The sequence below is a fragment of the Anolis sagrei genome, chromosome 11, assembly GCF_037176765.1.
Source record: "Anolis sagrei isolate rAnoSag1 chromosome 11, rAnoSag1.mat, whole genome shotgun sequence".
Taxonomy (NCBI): Eukaryota; Metazoa; Chordata; class Lepidosauria; order Squamata; family Dactyloidae; genus Anolis; species Anolis sagrei.
Window position 1 is genome coordinate 20,098,563 of NC_090031.1, and position 23,720 is coordinate 20,122,282.

A 23,720-nucleotide genomic window follows, 5' to 3' on the forward strand; every position below is an offset into this window, starting at 1 on the left:
CAAACTGTTGGAGGGCTGGATTACAATTTGAAAAAAAATATGAATTCCTATGCACACTACACATATCTTATTTGTAGTGCAAAAAACCACTTTAAAGCAATATAATAATTAAAATGTATTGTCGAAGGCTTTCATGGCCGGAATCCATGGGTTGTTGTAGGTTTTTCCGGGCTATATGGCCATGTTCTGGAGGCAATTTTTCTCCTGACGTTTCGCCTGCATCTATGGCAAGCATCCTCATAGAATCATAGAATCAAAGAGTTGGAAGAGACCTCATGGGCCATCCAGTCCAACCCCATTCTGCCAAGAAGCAGGAATATTGCATTCAAATCACCCCTGACAAATGGCCATCCAGCCTCTGCTTAAAAGCTTCCAAAGAAGGAGCCTCCACCACACTCCGGGGCAGAGAGTTCCACTGCTGAACGGCTCTCACAGTCAGGAAGTTCTTCCTCGTGTTCAGATGGAATCTCCTCTCTTGTAGTTTGAAGCCATTGTTCCGCATCCTAGTCTCCAGGGAAGCAGAAAACAAGCTTGCTCCCTCCTCCCTGTGGCTTCCTCTCACATATTTATACATGGCTATCATATCTCCTCCCAGCCTTCTCTTCTTCAGGCTAAACATGCCCAGTTCCCTAAGCCGCTCCTCATAGGGCTTGTTCTCCAGACCCTTGATCATTTTAGTCGCCCTCCTCAGAGGTAGTGAGGTCTGTTGGAACTAGGAAATCAAGGTGATCAGCTGAAACATTCACAGCTAGCCCCAGCAAACAAAAGTCCTTTGTCTCACCCTGGTCATTCCACAGATATATAAACCAATTTTTCCTACTTCCAACAGACCTCATACCTCTGAGGATGCTTGCCATAGATGCAGGCGAAACGTCAGGAGAAAAATTGCCTCCAGAACATGGCCATATAGCCCGGAAAAACCTACAACAACCCAATAATTAAAATGATTAACCATTTTAATAAATATAAGCTTATTAGTATTTCAATGGGAAGTGTGGGCCTGCTTTTGGCTGATGAGATAGGATTGTTGTTGTGTGCTTTCAAGTCATTTCAGACTTAGGTAGATCCTGAGCAAGGACCCTGAGCAATGACCTTGGAGGGCCGTATCCGGCCCCCGGACCTTACCTGAGATAAACTGCTTTAAGAATTGGGATAAGAGTTGGGATTATTATTATTATTATTGCTATACTAGGGGCCCCGGTGGTGCAATGGGTTAAATGGCTGAGCTGCTGAACTTGCTGACCGAAAAATCTGCAGTTCAAATCCAGGGAGCTCTATTTAGCCCCAGCTTCTGCCAACCTAGGAGTTTGAAAACATGCAAATGTGAGTAGATCAATAGGTACCGCTCCGGCAGGGTAACAGTGCTCCATGAAGCCATTCCAGTGGCCACGTGACCTTGGAGGCGTCTACGGATAACGCCGGCTCCTCAGCTTAGAAATGGAGATGAGCAGCACCCCCCAGAGTCGGATACAACTAGACTTAATGCCAAGGGGAAGCCTTTACCTTTTTTTTTTTTTACAGCAGTTTGCTTTTTAAAAAGCTGTACCTGTCACTATATACAGAAAATTTTGAACTTCTTCACAAAGTGAATTTTTGGCCATATTTACCTGAGAGAAACTACCTTAGTAATTGGGATCATTATTGGGATAAGAATTGGGGTGATTATTACTGCTATTATTATGATGGCTGTGTTTACCTGAGACAAACTACCCTGGGAATTGGAATAGTTATTGGGATAAGAATTGGGGATATTATTACTGCTATTATTATTATGGCTGGGTTTACCTGAGACAAACTACCTTGGGAATTGGAATAGTTATTGGGATAAGAATTGGGGATATTATTACTGCTATTATTATTATGGCTGTGTTTACCCGAAACAAACTACCTTGGGAATTGGAATCATTATTGGGATAAGAATTGGTGGTATTATTACTGCTATTATTATTATTATTATTATTATTATTATGTCATCCCACAGTGGCAGGATGCCTCTGGTGGCGCAGTGGGTTAAACCCCTGTGCCGGCAGGACTGAAGACTGACAGGTTGCAGGTTCGAATCTGGGGAGAGGTGGATGAGCTCCCTCTATCAGCTCCAGCTCCTCATGCGGGGACATGAGAGAAGCCTCCCACAAGGATGATAAAAACATCAATTCATCCGGGCGTCCCCTGGGCAATGTCTTTGCAGACGGCCAAGTCTCTCACACCAGAAGCGACTTGGAGTTTCTCAAGTCGCTCCTGACATGACAAATAATAATAATAATAATAATAATAATAATAATAATAATAATAACATGCGCCATGCATTGGATTAGGTTTAAGAATGATCTTGGTTCTCTAGCAATTATGGAGTAAACCGGAGAGGAAGGACTGCGTTGTTCGCTCAGTGCAAACTCTCTGACGGGTGCATTCACACTGCACAATTTATAGCACTTTGATCCCAGTTTTATGGAAATCTTGGATTTGTAATCTGCAAGGGATTCTTTTGACTTGTAGTATGAGTGCTCTCCAGTAGAGAAGCCTAAACGTCTCACCAAACAAACCCCAAGATTTCAATAACGTGGGATGCAAATAATAGAACCGTGTCGTGTGGATCCACCCTGATCAGTTTAAGACTTCCACTGCCCTTTGCGCTTGAGCTTTTAAAGAAAAGGTCCACCCGACCACTCCACGGGGCTGTTTTGAAACATGTCTCTTTGCTCCTTGAGGAGTCCCGGACCCTGCTCGTCGGATGTGGTTTGGATTCACTGGGTTCTCTCCCTGCGATAATGCCCTCCCCCTTGACCACCCCCACGGAGGCACCCCATATCCCGAGAGAAGCGTGAGGGAAATCAAAGAGCGTGATGGACAGCTGCAGCCACACAGAATACCGACAGAGCTTTTACCTGGCCCTGCATTCTGCGGGTATGCCATGTAGCTGCCTCTTCCACGGCCCCCCCTACCTGATCCTCTTGCTGCTGCCACCGCCGCGGCTGCTACTGGTCCATAGGCTGCTGCTGGAAAACCTGGCCGTAGGGAGAAAGGAGACGGGTCAGACGGCATGCAAGACAGGGCCGAGACAACAGAGGCAAGGATGGGCGCAGGCGGGCACAACTCCCTATACAACGGTAGCTTCAGGGGTTCCAGCATATGGGAGAGGGCTTCCTTAATGTGGAAGAGCCTCCCTCTAGACCAGTGGTTCTCAACCTGGGGTCCCCAGATGGTTTTGGCCTACAACTCCCCAAAATCCCAGCTGTTAGGATTTCTGGGAGCTGAAGGCCAAAAACATCTGGGGACCCCAGGTTGAGAACCACTGTTCTAGACCTCTCAAACCTAGAACACAACCAAAACCCTCCCCTTGCTTTGGATGCAAGAAATGGATCCACCTGCACGGAGGGACGAGTCAATTTCAGAAATGTAGGTTTCTCCATTGTTGGGTTGTTGTAGGTTTTTTCGGGCTATATGGCCATGTTCTAGAGGCATTTTCTCCTGACGTTTTGCCTGCATCTGTGGCAAGCATCCTCAGATGTAGTGGGGTCTATTGGAACTAGGAAAATGGGTTTATATATCTGTGGAATGACCAGGGTGGGGCAAAGAACTCTTGTCTGTTGGAGCTAGGTGTGAGTTTTTCAACTGACTAGTGTCTAGATCTAGGGAAGTCATGCTACCCCTCTATTCTGCTCTGGTTAGACCACACCTGGAATATTGTGTCCAATTCTGGGCACCACAATTCAAGAGAGATATTGACAAGCTGGAATGTGTCCAGAGGAGGGCGACTAAAATGATCAAGGGTCTGGAGAACAAGCCCTATGAGGAGCGGCTTAAGGAGCTGGGCATGTTTCGCCTGAAGAAGAGAAGGCTGAGAGGAGATATGATAGCCATGTATAAATATGTGAGAGGAAGCCACAGGGAGGAGGGAGCAAGCTTGTTTTCTGCTGCCCTGGAGACTAGGACGCGGAACAATGGCTTCAAACTACAAGAGAGGAGATTCCATCTGAACATGAGGAAGAACTTCCTGACTGTGAGAGCTGTTCAGCAGTGGAACTCTCTGCTCCGGAGTGTGGTGGAGGCTCCTTCTTTGGAAGCTTTTAAACAGGGGCTGGATGGCCATCTGTCAGGGGTGATTTGAATGCAACATTCCTGCTTCTTGGCAGAATGGGGTTGGACTGGATGGCCCATGAGGTCTCTTCCAACTCTTTGATTCTATGATTCCATGACCACCTTGATTAGCATTTGATGGCCTGGCAGTGCCTGGGGCAATCTTTTGTTGAGAGGTGATTAGATGTGCCTGATTGTTTCCCCTCTGTTGTTTTGCTGTTGTAATTTTAGAGTTTTTAAATACCTTTTTAAAAGCGTTCTCTCTCCCCCCCCCCCCCCCCGGGTCATTCCACAGATATATAAACCCACTTTCCTAGTTCGAATAGACCTCACTACCTCTGAGGATGCTTGCCATAGATGCAGGTGAAACGTCAGGAGAAAATGCCTCTAGAACATGGCCATATAGCCCGAAAAAAACCTACAACAACCCAGTGATTCCGGCCGTAGAAGCCTTCAACAATACATTCTCCATTGTTGTTTTGTGGGAAAATGGCATGTCAAACAGATCACCGGACAGGCCCTAGCTATAGTGACACAAGGGACGGGTGGAAATATTTCCTGCCCCATGGCAGGCTTTGACATTGGATGCTGCCTAAAATGCTTCAGCTCAGGAATGAACTTCATTTCTAGGCCCACATAACATTCTGCTGAAAAGGAATGGGGGTTTTTTAAGCCCTCCGTGCAGAATTCTAGTTTGGATTAAATTCTGAACCAAAGAAAACAATCTTTGTCCTGGGAAAAACAGAATGGGAGATACTAGGTTCTTGTGGGTTTTTTCGGGCTATGGGGCCATATTCTAGAGGCATTTCTCCTGACGTTTCGCCTGCATCTATGGCAAGCATCCTCAGAGGTAGTGAGGTCTGTTGGAATTAGGACAATGGGTTTATATATCTGTGGAATAGCTGGGGTGGGGCAAGGAGCTCTTCCCTGCTAGAGCTAGGTGTGAATGTTTCAACTGATCACCTTCATTAGCATTTGAAGGCCTGGCTGAGCCTGGGAAAATCCCCTGTTGAGAGGTGTTAAGATGTGCCTGGTTTGTTTCCTCTCTGCTGTTTTGCAACAACCAGGCACATTTTAACACCTCTCAACAGGGGATTTTCCCAGGCTCAGTCTGGCCTTCAAATGCTAATGAAGGTGATCAGTTGAAACATTCACACCTAGCTCCAGCAGGGAAGAGCTCCTTGCCCCACCCCAGCCATTCCACAGATATATAAACCCATTGTCCTAATTCCAACAGACCTCACTACCTCTGAGGATGCTTGCCATAGATGCAGGCGAAACGTCAGGAGAAATGCCCCTATAGCTCGAAAAAAACCCACAAGAACCTAGTGATTCCAGCCATGAAAGCCTTCGACAATAGAATGGGAGATATTTGTCGGGCTCTTGAACAGGCCCACAAAAGTAACTTTAATTCTTCTGATTTCTTCCCGATAATGAGGTAATGTTCATGTTACCGTATATACTCAAAGATAAGCCAAGTTTTTAGTCCTTTTTTGAGCAAAAAAAAAGTCTCTTTCTGCTTATAATGGGGTCAAGCCTTCCAATATATGATATATTTCTCTCTCCTCTTCCCCTCCCTAAACAGTGTGTTTTCTTTTCCAGTCAAAAGGGAGGGAAGGAGGGAAAGGAGATATATTTCATGTCCTCCTTGTTTGTATGGCTCTCTTTCAAACCTACCCAATTTTCAGGCTTTTTGTGTGTGCATGTAAATGTATTAACTTTATATGTGCATTTTTGTTCCCTTGGAAGTATTCCCTGGCCTTTGCAAAGCCCCATAGATCTGTAAATATGTTTCTATATATGCGTGTTTCTGCTGAAGTCTTTGCAAACCATATGGATCCATTAATCGTATAAAAGCATTTTCCCCTGAAATATTTGTTAATCTCTCCTACATATATAGGCATTTCCCCCTGCAAGCCTTTGCAATCCCTATGCACCTATATATCTCTATCTATCTATCTATCAATCTATCTATCTATCTATCTATTTACATTAATTTATATGTGAATTTTCTCCTCATATGTTTGCAGGACTTTGCAAATCCTATATACATATAGATATCTAGAGATTTCCATGTATCTATATATCTGTATCTATATTTATACATTATTTTTATATATGAATTTTCCCATCAAGTATTTGCAAGTCTTTGCAAGTCGTATATAGATATATATATTGATAAATATATAGAGGTACCTATATATCTGTATAACTGTGGGTGTATATGTGTATGTGTGAAATAATTTTACATATGAATTTTCCCCTCGCATACTTGCAAGTCTCTGCAAATCTTATATATAGATACCGATAAATATATGGAGGTACCTATATATCTGTATATCTCTCTGTGTGTATGTGTATAAATATGTGTGTGTGTCTGTGTATATATAAATAATTTTATATATGAATTTTAGAGATTTCCATGTATCTGTATATCTGTATCTATATTTATACATTGTTTTTATATATGAATTTTCCCATCAAGTATTTGCAAGTCTCTGCAAGTCGTATAGATATTGATAAATATATAGAGGTACCTATATATCTGTATAACTGTGGGTGTATATGTGTATGTGTGAAATAATTTTACATATGAATTTTCCCCTCACATACTTGCAAGTCTCTGCAAATCTTATATATAGACACCAATAAATATATGGAGGTACCTATATATCTGTATATCTCTCTGTGTGTATGTGTATAAATATGTGTGTGTGTATATATATAAATAATTTTATATATGAATTTTCCCCTCACGTTTGAAAGTCTCTGCAAATCCTTTATAGATATAGATAAATATCTAGGTTCCTATATACCTGTATATAGAGATGTCTAGATCAATATATATAAATATAGATATATAGGGCTCGCAAATATTGCAGGAGGTACCTATATATCTGTATATCTCTCTGTGTGTATGTGTATAAATATGAGTGTGTGTGTATATATATATATAAATAAATGTATATATGAATTTTCCCCTCACGTTTGAAAGTCTCTGCAAATCCTTTATAGATATAGATAAATATCTAGGTTCCTATATACCTGTGTGCATGTGTATGTCTATGTGTATATATATAAAAATAATTTTATATATGGATTTTCCCCTCACATGTTTGCAAGTCTTTGCAAATCCAATATAGATAAAATTCTCTATATATAGAGATGTCTAGATCAATATATATGAATATAGATATATAGGGCTTGCAAATATTGCAGGAGGGAAATGCACATATATCGAGAGAGGATTTGCAAATCCAATATAGATAAAATTCTCTATATATAGAGAGATGTCTAGATCAATATATATGAATATAGATATATAGGGCTTGCAAATATTGCAGGAGGGAAATGCACATGTATTGAGAGAGGATTTGCAAATCCAATATAGATAAAATTCTCTCTATATAGAGAGATGTCTAGATCAATATATATGAATATAGATATATAGGGCTTGCAAATATTGCAGGAGGGAAATGCACATGTATTGAGAGAGGATTTGCAAATCCAATATAGATAAAATTCTCTATATAGAGAGAGATGTCTAGATCAATATATATGAATATAGATATATAGGGCTTGCAAATATTGCAGGAGGGAAATGCACATGTATTGAGAGAGGATTTGCAAATCCAATATAGATAAAATTCTCTATATAGAGAGAGATGTCTAGATCAATATATATGAATATAGATATATAGGGCTTGCAAATATTGCAGGAGGGAAATGCACATGTATTGAGAGAGGATTTGCAAATCCAATATAGATAAAATTCTCTATATATAGAGAGATGTCTAGATCAATATATATGAATATAGATATATAGGGCTTGCAAATATTGCAGGAGGGAAATGCACATGTATTGAGAGAGGATTTGCAAATCCAATATAGATAAAATTCTCTATATATAGAGAGATGTCTAGATCAATATATATGAATATAGATATATAGGGCTTGCAAATATTGCAGGAGGGAAATGCACATGTATTGAGAGAGGATTTGCAAATCCAATATAGATAAAATTCTCTATATATAGAGAGATGTCTAGATCAATATATATGAATATAGATATATAGGGCTCGCAAATATTGCAGGAGGGAAATGCACATGTATTGAGAGAGGATTTGCAAATCCAATATAGATAAAATTCTCTATATATAGAGAGATGTCTAGATCAATATATATGAATATAGATATATAGGGCTCGCAAATATTGCAGGAGGGAAATGCACATGTATTGAGAGAGGATTTGCAAATCCAATATAGATAAAATTCTCTATATATAGAGATGTCTAGATCAATATATATGAATATAGATATATAGGGCTTGCAAATATTGCAGGAGGGAAATGCACATATATCGAGAGAGGATTTGCAAATCCAATATAGATAAAATTCTCTATATATAGAGAGATGTCTAGATCAATATATATGAATATATATATAGGGCTCGCAAATATTGCAGGAGGGAAATGCACATGTATTGAGAGAGGATTTGCAAATCCAATATAGATAAAATTCTCTATATAGAGAGAGATGTCTAGATCAATATATATGAATATAGATATATAGGGCTCGCAAATATTGCAGGAGGGAAATGCACATGTATTGAGAGAGGATTTGCAAATCCAATATAGATAAAATTCTCTATATAGAGAGAGATGTCTAGATCAATATATATGAATATAGATATATAGGGCTTGCAAATATTGCAGAAGGGAAATGCACATATATTGAGAGAGGATTTGCAAACTTTTCAGGGGGAAATGCATATGCGAAATTAGTATATATAATTATAGATCTATATAGAGCTCTGCATTACATGGAATGTTTGCCTGTTACTATGTTGGAAGCCGGCCTGAGTCCCCATGGGGAGATAGGGCAGGATACAACTGAATTTCTATTGTTACTACTACTACCACCACTACCACTAGAATCATAGAATCATAGAATGCATCAAAGAGTTGGAAGAGAACTCATGGGCCATCCAGTCCAACCCCCTGCCAAGAAGCAGGTAAATTGCATTCAAATCACCCCTGACAGATGGCCATCCAGCCTCTGTTTAAAAGCTTCCAAAGAAAGGAGCCTCCACCACACTCCGGGGCAGAGAGTTCCACTGCTGAACGGCTCTCACTATTATTATTATTATTATTATTATTATTATTATTATTATTATGTTATTGTTGATACCATATTGTTTTTATTGACCCTACTTTTCCACTTACAGAGCTAGTTTACGGTTTTTCTTTGAACTATGGTAAATATTCAAAAATATTTTACTTAGTGATGCCTCATGAATGTAATTTTATTGCTATCTAATTTTATTTTGAATTTTACCAGTAGCTGCTGCTTTTCCCACCCTTGGCTTATACTTGAGTCAATAAGTTTACCCAGTTTTTTTGTGGCAAAATTAGGTGCCTCAGCTTATATTTGGGTCGGCTTATACTTGAGTATATCCGGTAATTTGAAGCCAACATCAGAGCGCTTGCCCATTTCCTGATTGCCAATTACGGTTGCAAAGACAAGAGGAAAGGACACACACTTCACAGTCTGCAATTAAATTGCTTGTAATTTATCATTATGAAAACAAACTGTACACAAGAAAAACAACAAAAAGAGAGCGAGCGAGAGACAGAACAGCTAGAAAGGCGGAAGAGGAAAAATAAAATAGATATGGAGATCCAAAGAGCATAGCCAACTACAAGCCTGCTAACTCTAGTTCTATCACCGTAGCTACATGTATTGCTATCAGAGGGGGGGAAACTGAGTAACAGAAGTGACAGACTAAAGAAGTGTGTCTAAACTACTGTAAAATATCAATTAAGATGGACATACTTGCATTTAAATATGGTAAAAGGGCTGTTGGGGGAAAAGAGATTCCAGGTAAATAAATGCAGAGGATTTCCTTCTCATCCACCTCCCTCCTCTGCAAAATAATCCCCCCCCCCCCCCGTTTGCTTAAAAGAGGCCACATCCTGTTCTGTTCTTGTGTCCAGAGGAGGGCGACTAAAATGATCAAGGGTCTGGAGAACAAGCCCTATGAGGAGCGGCTTAAGGAGCTGGGCATGTTTTGCCCGAAGAAGAGAAGGCTGAGAGGAGATATGATAGCCATGCATAAATATGTGAGAGGAAGCCACAGGGAGGAGGGAGCAAGCTTGTTTTCTGCTTCCTTGGAGACTAGTACGTGGAACAATGGCTTCTTGTGCTCTTCAACAGGAGAGGCTGAATGGAGACCAGGGCTGGAGAGGTTGGACCACAATCAAGGGGTTGGTCCCTCTTTGTCCAAGCCTGGTTGGACAAAGAGAACGCTCCAAGCCTGGTTGGACGCTCATCTAATTGAATGCACTGTTCTCTTATTTCAGAAAGACCCTGCCTTTCCTCCAAGGAGTTCAGGACAGCTTGCATGGTCCCAAAAACATTGTGCAAGTTGAGGAGGCTGAGATGCAACAACCATGTCCAAAGGCACATAGAATCATAGAATCAAAGAGTTGGAAGAGACCTCATGGGCCATCCAGTCCAACCCACTGCCAAGAAGCAGGAACATTGCACTCAAATCACCCCTGACAGATGGCCATCCAGCCTCTGCTTAAAAGCTTCCAAAGAAGGAGCCTCCACCACACTCCGGGGCAGAGAGTTCCACTGCTGAACGGCTCTCACAGTCAGGAAGTTCTTCCTCATGTTCAGATGGAATCTTATTTCTTGTAGTTTGAAGCCATTGTTCCACGTCCTAGTCTCCAGGGAAGCAGAAAACAAGCTTGCTCCCTCCTCCCTGTGGCTTCCTCTCACATTTTTATACATGGCTATCATATATGCTCTCAGACTTCTCTTCTTCAGGCTAAACATGCCCAGCTCCTTAAGCCGCTCCTCATAGGGCTTGTTCTCCAGACCCTTGATCATTTTAGTCGCCCTCCTCTGGACACATTCCAGCTTGTCAATATCTCTCTTGAATTGTGGTGCCCAGAATTGGACACAATATTCCAGGTGTGGTCTAACCAGAGCAGATAAGAGGGGTAGCATTACTTCCCTAGATCTAGACACTATGCTCCTATTGATGCAGGACAAAATCCCATTGGCTTTTTTTGCCGCCACATCAAATTGTTGGCTCATGTTTAACTTGTTGTCCATGAGGACTCCAAGATCTTTTTCACACGTACTGCTCTCGAGCCATCTTTGCATTTCGTTTTTCCTGCCAAAGTGGAGTATCTTGCATTTGTCACTGTTAAACTTCATTTTGTTAGTTTTGGCCCATCTCTCTTTGGTACACTTCCTACCACTCCCTGGGTTACCACTCCCTTCCCCCGATATACGGCACTCCATATGCATGAAGCCACAGGGAGGAGGGAGCAAGCTTGTTTTCTGCTTCCTTGGAGACTAGGACGCGGAACAATGGCTTCAAACTACAAGAGAGGAGATTCCATCTGAACATTAGGAAGAACTTCCTGACTGTGAGAGCCGTTCAGCAGTGGAACTCTCTGCCCCAGAGAGTGGTGGAGGGTCCTTCTTTGGAAGCTTTTAAGCAGAGGCTGGATGGCCATCTGTCAGGGGTGATTTGAATGCAATATTCCTGCTTCTTGGCAGAATGGGGTTGGACTGGATGGCCCATGAGGTCTCTTCCAACTCTTTGATTCTATGATTAAGACTATAGCTCCCATAATCGACAACCAGTAACACAATAGAGTCTCGCTTATCCGACATAAACAGGCCAGCAGAATGTCGGATAAATGAAAATGTCGAATGATATGCAGTCTCCTAGTGTTATCCGTCCAACACGGCGCTAGACACCAATAATAATAATCATCATCATCATCATCATCTTTATTAAATGGAGCCCCCGGTGGTGCAAGACTGAAGACCGACAGGTTGCAGGTTCGAATCTGGGGAGAGGCGGATGAGCTCCCTCTACCAGCTCCAGCTCTTTATGCGGGGACATGAGAGAAGCCTCCCACAAGGATGATAAAAGCATCAAATCATCCAGGCGTCCCCTGGGCAACGTCCTTGCAGACGGCCAATTCTCTCACACCAGGAGTCACTCCTGACACGACCAAAAAATCATCTTTATTTCTACCCCGCCACCATCTCCCCGATGGGGACTCGGAGTGGCTTACATGGGGCCAAGCCCGGACAACATATTACAACAAAATAAAACCAGAGCATAAACAATAAACAACATCATCAAATTACATCATGAAAAAAATTATAAACACAGTCATAAAATAGCATTCCAATAGGCACAATCACAATAACAATGGGCAGGCCACATGTACAGGATAAAAACGATTCTAAGACTCTAATGAGATAAAAATAGGAGCAAGTTATCTGCAGGGAACTAGTAAAAACATACATAGTTGTGAAGCTAAACTTCCCATTTGGAGGGCGTGTATTCAAGTGGGAAGAGCGTTGAGGGGTGCAATGGTGTCATATTGTGCACCTACTCGCCAAAGGCGCAGTGAAAGAGACGGGTTTTAAGGTTCTTTTTTAACGTTTCTAGAGAAAGGGCTTTCCTGATCTCTCCAGGTAATGAGTTCCAAAATCGGAGAGCCACAGAGGAGAAGGCTCTCTCCCTTGTGCCCACAAGACGAGTTTGTGAGATTGGTAGGGGTGAAAGGAGGGCCTTCCCCGAAGAGCTAAGGGCCCGGGTTGGTACGTGGAGAGAGATACGGTCACGAGAGTAGGCGGGTCCCAAACCGTTTAGGGCTTTGAAGGTGATAACCTGTACCTTGAATTAGGACCGGAAAATAAACGGCAGCCAGTGGAGCTCCTTAAACATGGGAGTTGACCGCTCCCTATAACTAGCCCCAGTTATTAATCTAAACCTAGAATACTAACAACAGGGACTCAAAGGGTTAAAGCAAGACAACGCCTGAGGCTAGAGTGGCCAGCAAGAAGTGTCCGGATGTGGAAGAGGTGCGTGGAAATCACAAAGAAGAAAGGAGGACGCTTTCGCTTCCAGTCCTGACACTTTCCCCCTTTCCTCCCTCCTCCTTCTCCTCGTCTTATTGAGAATGGAGAGAGAGTTGGGGAGAAGGGGAAATGGTGGAGGAAAAGGGGAACATCGGATACGAGCGTCAAATAAGACGGAATGTCGGATAAGCGAAGTTCAGATAAGCAAGACTGTACTGTACTTGATTCTACCCACATTGGATTGCTGTGAGTTTTGTGGGCTGTATGGCCGTGAAGAAAATGCTTCTGGAACATGGCAATACAGCCCACAAAACTCACAGTAACCTAGTGATTCCCACCGTGAAAGCTTTCTACCCACATTGTTTGTTGTGTGCCTTCCAAATTATTTGTGACCCTATAGTGAGGTTGTCTTGGCAAGATGTGTTTAGAGGACACACAAAGCTTCTTCAGGGTTGAGCAGGATTTGGAACTCTGGTCCCCTTGATCCCTAGTTGCACATCTGTAAACAACTGTCACAACCTATAACCAAAGTGGGAATCCAAGGAAAAAATATAATCATGGGGCAGGCCTCAAGCACACTCCATCATATAGAATATTTCTGTATATGGAATATCTCTCTCACACACACACATAGAGGGTGCCATGGTGGCACAGCGGGTTAAACTGCTAAGCTGTAGAACTTGCTGATCAGAAGGTCAGAGATTGACCTCTCGCTATTAGCCCCAGCTTCTGCCAACCTAACAGTTTGAAAACATGCAAATGTGAGTAGATCAGTAGGTACCGCTCTGGCGGGAAGGTAAGCGCATTCCATGCAGTCATGCCGGCCACATAACCTTGGAGGTGTCTTCGGACAACACTGGCTCTTTGGCTTAGAGATGAGCACCAACCCCCATAGTCTGGACTTAATGTCAGGGAAAAACCTTTACCATATTATTCATATATATATATATATATATATATATATATATATAAAGGTAAAGGTAGTCCCCTGACATTAAGTCCAGACATTTCTGACTCTGGGGTGTGGTGCTCATCTCCATTTCTAAGCCGAAGAGCCAGCGTTGTCCGTAGACACCTCCAAGGTCATGTGGTCGGCATGATTGCATGGAGCGCCGTTATATATATATTCAATGGGATTTTGGCCTGCATCAATAGGAGCATAGTGTCTAGATCTAAGGACGTAATGCTACCCCTCTATTCTGCTTTAGTTAGACCACATCTGGAATATTGTGTCCAGTTCTGGGCACCACAATTCAAGAGAGATATTGACAAGCTGGAATGTGTCCAGAGGAGGGCGACTAAAATGATCAAGGGTCTGGAGAACAAGCCCTATGAGGAGCGGCTTAGGGAACTGGGCATGTTTAGCCTGAAGAAGAGAAGGCTGAGAGGAGATATGATAGCCATGTATAAATATGTGAGAGGAAGCCACAGGGAGGAGGGAGCAAGCTTGTTTTCTGCTTCCCTGGAGACTAGGACGCGGAACAATGGCTTCAAACTACAAGAGAGGAGATTCCATCTGAACATTAGGAAGAACTTCCTGACTGTGAGAGCCGTTCAGCAGTGGAACTCTCTGCCCCGGAGTGTGGTGGAGGCTCCTTCTTTGGAAGCTTTTAAGCAGAGGCTGGATGGCCATCTGTCAGGGGTGATTTGAATGCAATATTCCTGCTTCTTGGCAGAATGGGGTTGGACTGGATGGCCCATGAGGTCTCTTCCAACTCTTTGATTCTATGATTCATACACACACACACACATATACACACATACATACATACACTCACACACACAAACACACAGAGCTTGGAGGATTAATACACACACACATACATATACACATACATACACACACACACACAAGCACACAGAGCTTGGAGGATTAAATGATCATAAATTCAATAACCACCACTAAGCAGTCAAACCTACAGTACTTTAGCATAAAAATGTTGCAACTGTAGCAAAATTAAAAACAGAAATTATACAACTTTCTCATAATCCAAACAATAAGCATTTTCTTCTCAATGATTGTAAACCGATAGGTAGCCCACTCTTCCTTGCTGAACTTTTGATGGAGCCATTTTTATATAAGATTTGTTTTGGGTATTGTATTGCACAAAGTGTAGATACCGTACGAGTAAATATAAGTCAATGGAGAGTAAGTCCATTCCAGGAAGTCAGTTGGCAACAAAACCTTAAAGCAGTGGTTCTCAACCTGTGGGTCCTTAGGTGTTTTGGCCTACAATTCCCAGAAATCCCAACCAGTTTACTAGCTGTTGGGATTTCTGAGGGTTGGAAGGCCAAAACGTTTGGGGACCCGCAGGTTGAGAACTACTGCCTTCAAGATATTCAGGTTGCACATTGTTCCTTCTCACCTGACCTTCTAGCTTGGGAACCCCTCAGCCACACTGCCTCCATCTTGTCAAGATTTGGCCCAAACACAAACCTATATTGCTTGGCTAAAAGCCATCAATGGGCATTCAACTTTGCAAAAAAACAAAACAAAAGAGGAACAACACTCACAATATTATTTTAAAGGTCTTGGTCATGTACAGGTGTCTTTTCGACAATAGTGTGTGCATCAGACAGGATTGGTCTACCCCCCTGTTTAAGGAGCTCCATTGGCTGCTGTTCATTTTCCGGTCCCAATTCAAGGTGCAGGTTCTTACCTACAAAGCCCTGAACGGTTTGGGACCCGCCTACCTTCGTGACTGTATTTCCTTCTATGAACCTACACAATCCCTTTGATCTTCCGGAGAGGCCTTTCTGTCGCTCCCGCCCCCATCGTAAGTGCAACTTGTGGGGATGAGGGAGAGGGCCTTCTCTGTGGTGGCCCCTCAGCTCTGGAACTCCCTCCCCGGAGAAATTAGGCAAGCGCCCACCCTGGCAGTCTTCAGGAAGAGCCTAAAAACCTGGCTGTTCTGATGTGCCTTCAATGAATGAACAATAATCCCTGAGTTCTTGTGGGTTTTTTCGGGCTATAGAGCCATGTTCTAGAGGCATTTCTCCTGACGTTTCGCCTGCATCTATGGCAAGCATCCTCAGAGGTTGTGAGGTCTGTTGGAAGTAGGAAAAATGGGTTTTCCAACAGACCTCACAACCTCTGAGGATGCTTGCCATAGATGCAGGCGAAACGTTAGGAGAAATGCCTCTAGAACATGGCCCTATAGCCCGAAAAAACCCACAAGAACCTAGTGATTCCAGCCATGAAAGCCTTCGACAATAATCCCTGACCTTGACCAAACCTGGTATAAAATGCCCTCGGACGCACTTTATCTCATCCGCGACTGCAAGACACAGGTTCGCAGCTTGGGAGTGATCCTGGACTCATCGCTGAGCCTCGAACCCCAGGACTCGGCGGTGGTTGGGAGAGCTTTCGCACAATTAAAACTTGTGCGCCAGCTGCGCCTGTACCTTGGGAAGTCAGATCTGGCCACGGTGGTCCATGCTCTTGTTACATCCCGGTTGGATTACTGCAACGCACTCTACGTGGGGTTGCCTTTGAAGACTGCTCGGAAACTTCAACTAGTCCAGTGAGAAGCAGCCAGATTACTCACCGGAGCGGCGTACAGGGAGCATACCACCCCTCTGTTACGCCAGCTCCACTGGCTGTCGATCCAATTCCGAGCACAATTCAAAGTGCTGGTTTTGACCTACAAAACCCTATACGGTTCCGGCCCAGTGTATTTGTCCGAACGGATCTCCCTCTACATCCCGTCTCGAAATTTAAGATCGTCTGGGGAGGCCCTGCTCTCGACCCCGCCACTATCACAAGTGAGGTTGGCGGGGACGAGGAGCAGGGCCTTCTCAGTGGTGGCCCCTCACCTGTGGAACTCACTCCCCGGGGAGATTAGAACAGCGACTTCCCTTTTGGCGTTCAGAGAAAAATTGAAGACCTGGATATGGGACCAAGCTTTTGGATATTCTGGCAGCTAAGGAAAGATCCGACGATAAACAAGGGCGAACGGAATGGAATGGATATACGGAACTCTGAACACTGAGCATGAGATTGTTTTGCTATTTTACTATGTATTAATGTTTTTAACTTGTTAATCGTTTAAACTGCTTTTATGTATTGTTTGTTTATTGATTTAGGCATCGACTTGTGCCTTTGTTTATAAGCCGCCCTGAGTCCCCCCTCGGGGGTGAGAAGGGCGGGGTAGAAGTAATTGAAATTAATTAATTAATTAATTAAACCCCATTATTTCATCCCACCTGAACCTCCTAGATACATTACACTACTTATCTCACCTAGAGTTTTTAAGCATTTTAGTCTTTGCAATCCGGCCCTGTCCATTGTGATCGACTATTGTGATTTTATTTTGTATTGTGTGCTCATCTTGTATCGCTTTTTATTTTATTCTTTATCTTTATTATATTTTATTGATGTATTATTTTATTTTGTATATTTGCTTTGATGTAATTGTTGGGCTTGGCCTCGTGTAAGCTGCCCCGAGTCACCTTGGGGAGATGGACTAATCACCTTGGGGATGCCAGACTAATCTGATCTCTTTCTTCGATAGAGCTACAAGCTGGGTAGATGCGGGGAATGCCGTGGATGTAGCGTACCTGGATTTCAGTAAGGCCTTCGACAAGGTCCCCCATGACCTTATGGCAAGGAAACTAGTCCAATATGGGCTAGGCAAAACTACGGTGAGGTGGATCTGGAATTGGTTAAGTGGACGCACACAGAGAGTGCTCACTAATGCTTCCTCTTCATCTTGGAAAGAAGTGACAAGTGGAGTGCCTGAAGCAGGGTTCCGTCCTGGGCCCGGTCCTGTTCAACATCTTTATTAATGACTTAGATGAAGGGTTAGAAGACAGGATCATCAAGTTTGCAGATGACACCAAATTGGGAGGGAGAGCCAATACTCCAGAGGACAGGAGCAGGATTCAAAACGATCTTGACAGATTAGAGAGATGGGCCAAAACTAACAAAATGAAGTTCAACAGTGACAAATGCAAGATACTCCACTTTGGCAGAAAAAATGAAATGCAAAGATACAGAATGGGGGACAATGCCTGGCTTGAGAGCAGTACGTGTGAAAAAGATCTTGGAGTCCTCGTGGACAACAAGTTAAACATGAGCCAACAATGTGACGTGGCGGCAAAAAAAACCAATGGGATTTTGGCCTGCATCAATAGGAGCATAGTGTCTAGATCTAGGGAAGTCATGCTACCCCTCTATTCCGCTTTGGTTAGACCACACCTGGAATACTGTGTCCAATTCTGGGCACCACAATTCAAGAGAGATAGTGACAAGCTGGAATGTGTCCAGAGGAGGGCGACTAAAATGATCAAGGGTCTGGAGAACAAGCCCTATGAGGAGCGGCTTAGGGAACTGGGCATGTTTAGCCTGAAGAAGAGAAGGCTGAGAGGAGATATGATAGCCATGTATAAATATGTGAGAGGAAGCCACAGGGAGGAGGGAGCAAGCTTGTTTTCTGCTTCCCTGGAGACTAGGACGTGGAACAATGGCTTCAAACTACAAAAAAGAAGATTCCATCTGAACATGAGGAAGAACTTCCTGACTGTGAGAGCCGTTCAGCAGTGGAACTCTCTGCCCCGGATTGTGGTGGAGGCTCCTTCTTTGGAAGCTTTTAAGCAGAGGCTGGATGGCCATCTGTCAGGGGTGATTTGAATGCAATATTCCTGCTTCTTGGCAGAATGGGGTTGGACTGGATGGCCCATGAGGTCTCTTCCAACTCTTTGATTCTATTATTGATTCTATGGTGGTGGGGTTTAAATAATATTATTATTATTATATTTTTGTTGCCTTTCCTACTTTGTAACTTATATGTGGTGCTGATATAGATTGTGGAGAGATATTAATGTACTATTATTTTTCTAATAGCAAGGGATGGAAGGTGATAAAAACCGATGCCCAAGATATACTTTGGGGATTGGGCTTTAAACTGCTGCCCCAGTCCCGCAATTTGCCTTTCCTTGAGATGGGAAAAGGTCCCCCTGGGCTCCCTCAGGGCAACTGCAGAGGGCTTTCAAAAATAACAATACGTTTTATGACCTCCCATCTATAAAAGGAAGATTTCAAAGAGTGCCTGGAGCTATCTGCCTAGTGTGGCTCCGGCAATTCAGTTGCGGAGGCCTACGGCAAGGAAGAGACATCAAGGAAGAGACGGCACTCGATGCACACCACGTTGCCAGCCCCTGCTGGATGGATCGCTCTGCACTTCGGCCCCTCTTTAGGAATCACAATGTTCTCTCCAAATCAATTTCTAAACATTGATCCTCTTTCTTGGTTTCTAACATTCCTGGTTGTTGGGGCTTCTGGGAGTGGGTGTTCCAAACACCTGGAGAACCACTATTTGGGAACTCTATATAGTAGTTTTGCCTGAAGTGAGATAGAACACTGTGGGGTGTCAAGACTACTTCCCTCCAGCATCAAATTAGACACATCAAAGTTTGATCCAGAATCTTTGCAGTACTGAATTAAAATGGAAGGTAAGATGCCGACAGACCAACCCAAGTGGTAGAATCATAGAATCAAAGAATTGGAAGAGACCTCATGGGCCATCCAGTCCAACCCTATTCTGCCAAGAAGCAGGAATATTGCATTCAAATCACCCCTGACAGATGGCCATCCAGCCTCTGCTTAAAAGCTTCCAAAGAAGGAGCCTCCACCACACTCCGGGGCAGAGAGTTCCACTGCTGAACGGCTCTCACAGTCAGGAAGTTCTTCCTCATGTTCAGATGGAATCTCCTCTCTTGTAGTTTGAAGCCATTGTTCCGCGTCCTAGTCTCCAAGGAAGCAGAAAACAAGCTTGCTCCCTCCTCCCTGTGGCTTCCTCTCACATATTTATACATGGCTATCATATCTCCTCTCAGCCTTCTCTTCTTCAGGCTAAACATGCCCAGTTCCCTAAGCCGCTCCTCATAGGGCTTGTTCTCCAGACCCTTGATCATTTTAGTCGCCCTCCTCTGGACACATTCCAGCTTGTCAATATCTCTCTTGAACTGTGGCGCCCAGAATTGGACACAATATTCCAGATGTGGTCTAACCAAAGCAGAATAGAGGGGTAGCATTACTTCCTTAGATCTAGACACTATGCTCCTATTGATGCAGGCCAAAATCCCATTGGCTTTTTTTGCCGCCACATCACATTGTTGGCTCATGTTTAACTTGTTGTCCACGAGGACTCCAAGATCTTTTTCACACGTACTGCTCTCGAGCCAGGCGTCACGCATTCTGTATCTTTGCATTTCATTTTTACTGCCAAAAGTGGAGTATCTTGCATTTGTCACTGTTGAACTTCATTTTGTTAGTTTTGGCCCATCTCTCTGGTAAGTTATCCAAAGGCCCAAGCTCTCCTTCTTGCAGTTTTGATTGCCTAGAGAAAACTAAGTTGGGTCATTCAAATGCTCCAAAGTGGATTTAAACAATCCAATTAATGGGCATTTTACAATTAACCTCTTGAACAGACTCAGCACTGACCAAGGAAACCCCCAGGATTCAAGATTCAGATAAATTTCATGCTGCCTTTATTTGTCAGGGAGAACGTGCGTCTACACTTAGGCTTGAGTTGTTCACAGATACTATTTCCCCCCATGTTTCTGTATCAGTAGATTTCCTGACGGCTAGAGCCAAGGACGACGCATCTGGCTTTGACAACAGTGTCCTCAGGTTCCTTTTGAGTCCGTGGCTCTCAATGGGCAAGTGTTTTCTCCAACATGCAAGTAAGGAGAAGAAAGCAAGGAAGGTCTGCTGAAGGTTTGGAGAAGAAGCAAGGAGGATCTACTGAAGGTTTGGGAGAAAAAGCAAGGAGGCTGTGCTGAAGGTTTGGGTGAAGAAAGCAAGGAGGATTTACTGAAGGTTTGGGAGAAGAAAGCAAGGAGGATCTGCTGAAGGGTTGGGAGAAAAAGCAAGGAGGATCTGCTGAAGGGTTGGGAGAAAAAGCAAGGAGGATCTGCTGAAGGGTTGGGAGAAAAAGCAAGGAGGATCTGCTGAAGGGTTGGGAGAAAAAGCAAGGAGGATCTGCTGAAGGTTTGGGAGAAGAAAGCAAGGAGGATCTGCTGAAGGATTGGGAGAAGAAAGCAAGGAGGATCTGCTGAAGGGTTGGGAGAAAAAGCAAGGAGGATCTGCTGAAGGGTTGGGAGAAAAAGTAAGGAGGATCTGCTGAATGGTTGGGAGAAGAAAGCAAGGAGGATCTGCTGAAGGTTTGGAGAAGAAAGCAAGGAGGATCTACTGAAGGTTTGGGAGAAAAAGCAAGGAGGATCTGCTGAAGGTTTGGGAGAAGCAAAGAGGATCTGCTGAAGGTTTGGGAGAAGAATGTTTTCTTCACCCAAACCTTCAGCAGATCCTCCTTGCTTTCTTCACCCAAACCTTCGGCAAGGAAGGTCTACTGAAGGTTTGGGAGAAGAAAGCAAGGAGGATCTGCTGAAGGTTTGGGAGAAGAAAGAAAGGAGGATCTGCTGAAGGTTTGGGAGAAGAAAGCAAGGAGGATCTACTGAAGGTTTGGGAGAAGAAAGCAAGGAGAATCTACTGAAGGTTTGGGAGACGAAAACAAGGAGGATCTGCTGAAGGGTTGGGAGAAGAAAGCAAGGAGGATCTGCTGAAGGGTTGGGAGAAGAAAGCAAGGAGGATCTGCTGAAGGATTGGGAGAAGAAAGCAAGGAGGATCTGCTGAAGGGTTGGGAGAAAAAGCAAGGAGGATCTGCTGAAGGGTTGGGAGAAAAAGCAAGGAGGATCTGCTGAACGGTTGGGAGAAGAAAGCAAGGAGGATCTGCTGAAGGTTTGGAGAAGAAAGCAAGGAGGATCTACTGAAGGTTTGGGAGAAAAAGCAAGGAGGATCTGCTGAAGGTTTGGGAGAAGCAAAGAGGATCTGCTGAAGGTTTGGGAGAAGAATGTTTTCTTCACCCAAACCTTCAGCAGATCCTCCTTGCTTTCTTCACCCAAACCTTCGGCAAGGAAGGTCTACTGAAGGGTTGGGAGAAGAAAGCAAGGAGGATCTGCTGAAGGGTTGGGAGAAGAAAGCAAGGAGGATCTACTGAAGGTTTGGGAGAAAAAGCAAGGAGGATCTGCTGAACGGTTGGGAGAAGAAAGCAAGGAGGATCTGCTGAAGGTTTGGAGAAGAAAGCAAGGAGGATCTACTGAAGGTTTGGGAGAAAAAGCAAGGAGGATCTGCTGAAGGTTTGGGAGAAGCAAAGAGGATCTGCAGAAGGTTTGGGAGAAGAATGTTTTCTTCACCCAAACCTTCAGCAGATCCTCCTTGCTTTCTTCACCCAAACCTTCGGCAAGGAAGGTCTACTGAAGGTTTGGGAGAAGAAAGCAAGGAGGATCTGCTGAAGGTTTGGGAGAAGAAAGAAAGGAGGATCTGCTGAAGGTTTGGGAGAAGAAAGCAAGGAGGATCTGCTGAAGGTTTGGGAGAAGAAAGAAAGGAGGATCTGCTGAAGGTTTGGGAGAAGAAAGAAAGGAGGATCTGCTGAAGGTTTGGGAGAAGAAAGAAAGGAGGATCTGCTGAAGGTTTGGGAGAAGAAAGCAAGGAGGATCTGCTGAAGGTTTGGGAGAAGAAAGAAAGGAGGATCTGCTGAAGGTTTGGGAGAAGAAAGAAAGGAGGATCTGCTGAAGGTTTGGGAGAAGAAAGCAAGGAGGATCTACTGAAGGTTTGGGAGAAGAAAGCAAGGAGAATCTACTGAAGGTTTGGGAGACGAAAACAAGGAGGATCTTCTGAAGGTTTGGGAGAAGAAAGCAAGGAAGATCTGCTGAAGGTTTGGGAGAAGAAAGCAAGGAGGATCTGCTGAAGGTTTGGGAGACGAAAGCAAGGAGGACCTGCTGTTGTAATTTTTGAGTTTTTTTAATACTGTTAGCCAGATTTTGTTCATTTTCATGGTTTCCTCCTTTATGTTGAAATTGTCCACATGCTTGTGGATTTCAATGGCTTCTCTGTGGGTGTGAGAGTGCATTTCTGTGTTCTCAAATAATATGCTGTGTCCAGATTCCCTCTTCCTCCTCAAGGAAGGGAAGTCTCTCCATCTCCCTAGACATGATTTGCCTTTTCTGTTAGCTTTGTTCAGGATTTAATTATTCCTTTTAAAAATCTGAGCTATGGAGCTAAAGTGACCCAAAATGCCAAGACTTCTAGCACGGCATTTGCCCTTACCGCTGTGGTCTTAAGATAGGTTGGCAAACCAATCGGAGCTTCAGGGAGGAAAACATGGCGAGAGTGACTCCTTTGTGCACAGCCCAATTTGTGTGGCAAGCTGTGGCTTAGCCTAGATTGTCCTTTAGTGACCAACAGGCTTGATGGGTATTAAGCAAAGCGGTGTATCTGTTGCATTGCGGTCAGAGCTAAAATCCTCCTTCGGTGGCACTTAACGAGAAAGGCAGGAGCCTGCTTTTTCCTGGTCTGAATATTCATCTACCTTTCTTAATAGGAGAGATGCGGAAGAATGGTGTGTGTGTGTGTGTGTGTGTGTGTGTAAGGAGGAGGGTGAACCTCCTTTCTCGTTGGTTTTGTCTTTTGAAATCAAGGGCAGGCATTGTTCAATTCTCCAAATCATAGAATCAAAGAGTTGGAAGAGACCTCATGGGCCATCCAGTCCAACCCCATTCTGCCAAGAAGCAGGAATATTGCATTCAAATCACCCCTGACAGATGGCCATCTAGCCTCTGTTTAAAAGCTTCCAAAGAAGGAACCTCCACCACACTCCGGGGCAGAGAGTTCCACTGCTGAACGGCTCTCACAGTCAGGAAGTTCTTCCTCATGTTCAGGTGGAATCTCCTCTCTTGTAGTT

General features: G+C 43.7%; 1 protein-coding gene across 17 annotated transcripts in view; it reads right to left on the reverse strand.

Annotated features, from left to right (window-relative positions):
* The window catches only part of MSI2 (musashi RNA binding protein 2), an 819,550-nt gene that overhangs the window by 88,037 nt on the left and 707,793 nt on the right, over positions 1-23,720 (reverse strand). For 6 of the 17 annotated variants that reach the window (XM_060757072.2, XM_060757074.2, XM_060757079.2 and 3 more), the window contains one exon: positions 2,943-3,005. In XM_060757072.2, coding sequence (XP_060613055.1) covers positions 2,943-3,005 — 63 coding nt within the window. Of the gene's footprint in view, positions 1-2,885; positions 3,006-9,912; positions 9,937-23,720 lie in introns of all 17 variants that reach the window. The other 11 variants (XM_067472006.1, XM_060757066.2, XM_060757068.2 and 8 more) reach the window with 3 other exon arrangements.